At 29.2% G+C, this 6,757-nt stretch overlaps 1 protein-coding gene across 2 annotated transcripts; it reads right to left on the bottom strand.

Moving 5' to 3' along the window:
* Positions 1-691: 691 nt before the first annotated feature.
* On the bottom strand, positions 692-6,505 carry LOC105250895 (sorting nexin-29). Of its 2 annotated transcripts, none has more exons than XM_011257247.3 (12): positions 6,085-6,505; positions 4,681-4,925; positions 4,101-4,402; positions 3,906-4,028; positions 3,368-3,620; positions 3,011-3,143; positions 2,518-2,759; positions 2,030-2,245; positions 1,799-1,955; positions 1,575-1,715; positions 1,336-1,475; positions 692-1,023 (listed from the first exon to the last, which is right to left on the bottom strand). In XM_011257247.3, the coding sequence occupies exons 1-12, from the start codon at positions 6,085-6,087 to the stop codon at positions 939-941; spliced, it is 2,040 nt and encodes a 679-aa protein (XP_011255549.2). In that variant the 5' UTR covers positions 6,088-6,505; the 3' UTR covers positions 692-938. The 2 variants fall into 2 exon arrangements, with proteins under 2 accessions (XP_011255549.2, XP_011255550.2); XM_011257248.3 differs by having other exon boundaries at positions 3,011-3,140.
* Positions 6,506-6,757: the final 252 nt, after the last annotated feature.

Genomic DNA, 6,757 nt, shown 5'->3' with positions numbered 1-6,757 from the left:
TACTTATTCCAATAACAATATGCACCTTTATTTTTGTCATAAAGGATAAATGGAAAGAAAACTGTACCTTTTTATATTATTATTAAGACGCCTTACGTAAATAAACTTTTTAGAAAATTAAATTGATATATTTCTTGTTATGATACGTACAGGAATGTTAAACATAAAATTAAGCGCATGTCAAAGTATGCATGTGCATAAATTTATGTAGGGACATTCCTGATTCATGTATACATAAAAATTTATCTCCATATTTTAGTTATGCAAATCATCCATACTATTCTTGCATTAGTTTATTTCGTTCACTTATTAAATTATCAGGTATATCTTTGTATGAATTTTTGTTGTTTGTAGCCAACTAGTACATACATGTATATTTTTGTTTATTCACTTTAAAAATATTTTGAAAATATTAAATTTAAAAAAATTTTTAAATTTATATTTAATAAAATATATTACTAATATTTTATTATTATTATTATTATTAATTTGCACAGCATCTAATTAGATCTAATTACATTATATTTTACAGATCTGATTAAATAATGCTAATATATCACATTAAATACCTAAAGAGCAATTAATAATTTAAAAAATTTCATTGTAAATAAATTAAACTAAAATTAGGATTTTAGAATGGGACAGTCAGTTCTTTTACGGTAGTAAAACGTTAAAAAATATAAAATATTAATTTCATAGAAAAGACCAGTTTTTAATTGTCTTTGCTACATATAATTTTATGCGTAATTTTATACACATGCTGATAAGTTGCATGTGTATAGATATATGTTCATATTTACATAACTATTTGTAATCATATGTTCATCTTCTTAATTAACGTCATTATATTGTATATAACAAGATATTCGTCTCATATAATTAAATTAAAATTTTTCTTTTTCCATGTATGTACAAATTGTCTATAAAAATTGTCATAATTATAAACCCATATATTGAGGGGAGGAAGAAAAAGTATTTCTTGCAGAATTATTCTTCCTCGATTCCTCAGCATTAGGACTATCACTGAAAATAAAAAAATGATATCTTGGCAAAAATATAAGAATACATTAGAAAATCCTTATATTTTTTTTGCAATAGAACCTAAGTCAATGATCTGTCTTTATATTTATACATATTTAGCGCTAAACGTAACTTTTAATGTACATTATTCATTAAATAAACAAAAATAAGCTACAAATAATTATGTTTAGCGCTAAATTTACGATATGGATATAAATTATGAATTTTTCATATCGATATTGTCTAGTAATAATTCACATTGCTAGACAATATTGATTTGTTTAAAGCGCGATTTTTATAAACTAAATGGATTACCCAAAAAAAGGCATCAAAGACACGAGCGTCTGTCTGCTCGGTCTACACGCAAATGCGGGAGAGCATTGCGCTATTCGTCCGACGACGCGTCGTAACCATTGTTGCAGTCTTTGCCGCCGCTCTTCCACGAATTTTGCATCCTAAAAACAATTATTCTCGCTGCATCTATTGCTAATTGCTTATACGATTATAAATCTGTATCTAATATTTTACTTCATATATGTATATATATAGTTTACCTTATTTCCTATTGTTTTTTTTGGCGGAAATTCAAAAGTTGTAACAATAGCGTCATGTTTCTTTAGTTCTCTATAAAGCGCATAAAATTGAGCATATCGTCTATAAATATTCCACTCTATGTCTCTTATGCGTACATAAATCTATATAAAAGATAAATTACATAAATTAGAGAAAAATTCTTTTGATAAAAAAATTTTAGTAAAACTCTTTGCGCTTCTCCTACTTGATAAACATGATGTATGTCGGATGGTTGTCCTGTGAGAAACGCGGATGGAATCCATATATGAATAAGACACGGTGGTTCCGCAGGTAAATCGTCTTCATTTAACGGTCCCCGGAGACACTCCAATTCTGTTTGCAACATCTTCACTAATCTATCCCTGCATAAGATTTAAACTCAATTAGAAGAACCATCATCACGAAGCTTGCATAATTTCGCAATATGATTACATACTTGTTTGTCAATTGCATTGTCAGTCTAGCATTAAATTCCATTAACTCGGCATGCATATCTGCAACTTGTATTAACTTTTCCTCGTACTGTCGTGCCTCATTATGATAATCCAACGACGAATCTTCCTCTGATATTGTCGTGGAATTGGAATCTCTTCTTAACATTTGAACGGCAGTAACATATTTACGCAATTGTTGTCGTAAGAGTTCGTTTTCTCTGTTTAATTAAAAATGTGAGTTATAAATCGGTTACGAATTATTATAAATTTATATATTATGAATAAATATATATAACAATAATAACACATAATGCTTAGTGTGATCCACATTATATTTTGTAAATTAATTTAAATTTTTTGAAAATTTTGAAAATTATGTTTTCTTGCAATTAAATGGAGATAATTAAGACAATTAAGTTATATTTGTGTCAATCTTTGTCAACCTACATATCTACAAAATAATTGTTATAAAATCATCAATTATAATTACCTATTTAATGTTTGCAATTGCAATTCATGCCTTTCTAAATAATTTTGATGTTGCCTTTGGAAGCGAGCCAATTGTAATCTACTTGTTATAGCATCTTCCCTAGCTTGTTCTAGCACTTCTGTCATAGCTAAAAGCCTTACACGTAATGTATTTACATCTAGATTCTCTGGATCTATATGTAAATCTAAACCAACTAATGGTTCTGTTGCCTCTACTGCAGGCTCTGTCATTTCTGATGAATCCTGAATGAAAATAAGATTTTCAAAAGAAAATTATAATCTTGTATATCTTGTTTTTAAATTTTGTCCCTTACAAAGAAATCAAAATGGATCAAATCTATTTCTTGTCTATGAATTAATTAAGTATTAATCTAAAACATTTAATAAATGTTATAAACATCAATATATAAATCTGATTTGAATTTTTAAATACATACTATATTTACATAATATATTATCTTTTTATTCTAAGACTAACCAAAATATGAACTTACATTTAAATAATTTGGCATAGTAGCTATCATATCATCCAATGTTTGATCAAATGATGATACAGGTACAAGGCCGCCCATATTTCCAGCATCCATTATAGGAGTTAATATTTTTTCTTCTTCAAAAGATTCACTGCTAACATTAAAGAAGTTTATATATATATGAATAATTAGGTGTTTCCCAACTAGCGACACAAAGGACATAGTGTAACACAATGAATCACTTCATCTTTGTTGGTTGCCGAATGTAAACAAGGATAAAATTCACTGTATTACACTGAGTCCTTTGTATCGCTAGCTGGAAAACGCCCATTATGTATGTATGTGTGTCTATAATGTAATGTTATAAGAGATGCCTACTGTTGTTCCCATTCCAAAAGTTTTGTATTAACTGTACTATTGTTGGAATCAACTTGAGGTTGAGAATCTGATAAACAAGGCGAAGTAGAATCTTTAGTCGATATTGCTGTAGGCGAATTACGGCATGTTGGTGGTGCACTTATAGAAGTTTTAATTTCCTCCGTATGCTCCTCTTCCTCATTTTCATCATCGAAAGAAATTATACGTGTTGGTACTTTCTTTTTCCGCTTCTCTTGTTCAGATACAAGAGGATCTGTTTAATAGATTAATGTATTAATGTTTCAAATAGAAAATTATTTATTAATTTGATGCAAAAATTTTATTTGTCGTTTGAGTTCTGTTTTAAATAAAATTTAATTTTTAAAATAAAAAAAATAAAATTTCCTTTTAGATAAAATAAATATAAAATAGTGCATCTAGTTTTATTAGATTAATAAAAAAATGAAAATATTTAATTATATACACTTGTGATGTTCTATAAAACTTTTTGATAAATATGACAAATCTTTTGCATTAATTTAATAGATTTAATACTCACCTGGAATTAATGTAGAAATAACTGGCTCTGATTGTGCACCTTTGTTTCTATCCATATCTTTTCCTTTCAAATGATCAAGTTCTTCATTATCTACTCTTATTGCAAATAAAATTGTTCCAAGACCTATAAATAATTAAATTAATTTATGATCTTGATATAAATTTAAAAAACTCACTGTTTAAGAACAAAAAGTACCTGCAGCTACATTAGGCAATACAGAACTCTTCTCTTGATCAAGTAAAAAGGCCCATTCTTCATAGAAAGGAGACAATGTATCAGGATTTATGATAGCAAGTAAGTGTCGTTCCAGAGATCTTTCATTCAAAACAGCCCTCAGCCATGCTCTGCCTCGACCGTAATCTGTATGCACCTTTCTCAATATATCAAAACGTTCCTGTTCATGCCAAGTGAGTTGATCTTTTATACATGGCCAGAATGTTACATCTGTTACATTGCCAGGTTTCACATTACCACCAGAAACCAAGTCGGATACATGTCTATAAAACAAATATGAGAGGAAATATTCTTTAATATTGCATTAAAATCATTACACTGCAATATAATAAATACAACTGTTGTCCAGTTTTACTCATATTAGAAATTTATCAATATAAAAAATTTATCTCTATATTTTTATCATCATATTCATGAGTCATATCAGGAATAAAGTGGTCTGTTTTATGACCTTGTATATACTCATGCAGGAAATCAAATGAAACAAAGATAAATAAAGATAAATATAAATATGATAATTACAAAATAATGTAAATGTTACCTGAATGCTGAGTTGATTTTTTCTATGTAATTTGTCTTTAATCCATGATCAAAGATCAATTCAAATATATGGCAAAGTTTTGCTACACATGCCTCTGATTCTGTAGCTAATTCTGCACGTCCACCAAACCTGACGTGACATTCTTTAGCGGATGCTAGCAAATTCTCCAATAACTTTTCTTTTTCAGCTGCATGATCTATTATATTATGTGTATTCGGCACTATCGCTGACATAATACGCAAAGCCTAGGATAAATGATATTTAGGAAATATGTCAAGATCAATATAATTTAAGGGAAGAAAATCTTAATATTCTTAAGTTTGCAGCATCCTCTGTAATTGAGGATAGAAGATTATATCATTAGTCATCATTAATCATATAATTATAAAATCATATCATTAATCATATAATTATATAATTATATAAGACTTAATGTATTAACTATTATTCAATTGCATAATCTATTCATATTGAATAATTCATATTTCTCATGTGTATGAAATAATTATATTCTGATATCTATCAGTCTTATTAAAATTCTTACTGAAATGTATTTTAAAATTTAAAATACGATTAATAATAATTAATAACAATATTATAATATTATAATATAATAATTTATTATAAGATTATTGATAATCTTATAAAATCTAATATCACAAAACTTTGATTTAAAAAGAATAAATGTCACACTTATATTGTATGTAAACATACATTTTCTAATGATTGCATTTTTTAATTGCAAAAGAATTAACAAAAATATTTTATTTTAATACTATAAGTTATTTAAAGTTTCATAAAACTTTTACGATTTTACATTTTTAAGGTCAATTTATAATTTTCAAATATACATATTAAATAAACAGAAAGACATATCAATTAAGAAAATACAATTTAACAATTAAAAAAAAATTATTTATTAAATAAGAAAGAATATTGATGCTGTTGTTTATATCTATACATCTTTATATCATGAATTTATTCATAGCAAATAAAAAATTACAAAAGGAAGAAACATATCTTTCGATATAAACAAAATATACTTTCGTTATTTTTTTCTGGCATTCCTTACAAGTGTTATTAGACCTTCAGAGAATCCGTACATGTATCGAATGATGTATATAGTTTATTCGAATTTGCATAAAAGTACGTAAAGTCTGAATAAAAAGAGTTCACGATGCAATGTAATATTTAAGTGAGGCATATTCGAGCTCTATTACGATCAATTAGAAATTTTTCCAGATTTCTCCCGGACATTCGTGACTAGCGCAATCGCAACAATACACACGAAATTTAGGCTACGCTGACCCTCGTATTTTTTACACACGGCATTTTGGTTATCGCGTCCATTCATCATCGATACCAGACACGACGCGGAGGAGGGAAACGAAAGGTATTACTTACCATTTAAGCGATGCAGTGAGGATCACTGCCTCGATCTGCTTTCACAATCGAGGGCCCTTGGCGTTCATCGGATACTCTCACTTCGCGATATTGCGCGGCAGAATTGCAGATATCGCGAAAGAAAAAAACAGAAACGTCACTTCGGGGACGCGATGAGGCTATCGATGCGTCGTCGTCGTCGCGTCATGACATTTAACGTGGAAACGTACGCTCGCTCCGTCACAAAGAGATTACTGAAACTCGCGTAACTGCAACAGGGGCGGAACTGCTCCGGGAACCCATCGCGGGAGCAACGTATGCCTACTCTCTGGGAACATAACGCATGAGGTAGATGCACGGGATGCAGTTCTCGTTGTCGGAGATACTCGCTTTACACACGCGCATTGAACGTGGTCTCATTCAAGTGTCCAATTCGTAAGAAAAAGGGCGCTCTTAGAGCCTCTATTCCTAAAAACAATTTGAAAATGCTCGAAATCAATAAAAGAAATATATGTTAGATAATTACAAACTTTTCTTCAGACTTGTAATATGTCCCCTTTGAATTAAATACATCAATATCGTAAAAATACTAACATCTTTCGCGTTTATTCATTGCATCATCCCTGGATCTCGTTACCATTATGCCGCGCATGCGCGAGGAAAAAGTCACTGACAACTCACTGACAGTAAAGAA

The sequence above is a fragment of the Camponotus floridanus genome, unplaced genomic scaffold (genome assembly GCF_003227725.1).
Source record: "Camponotus floridanus strain SB8 unplaced genomic scaffold, Cflo_v7.5 scaffold22, whole genome shotgun sequence".
Classification (NCBI taxonomy): domain Eukaryota; kingdom Metazoa; phylum Arthropoda; class Insecta; order Hymenoptera; family Formicidae; genus Camponotus; species Camponotus floridanus.
Note: the sequence above shows the minus strand (reverse complement) of the source record. Positions and strands in the feature narration are given on the sequence as shown.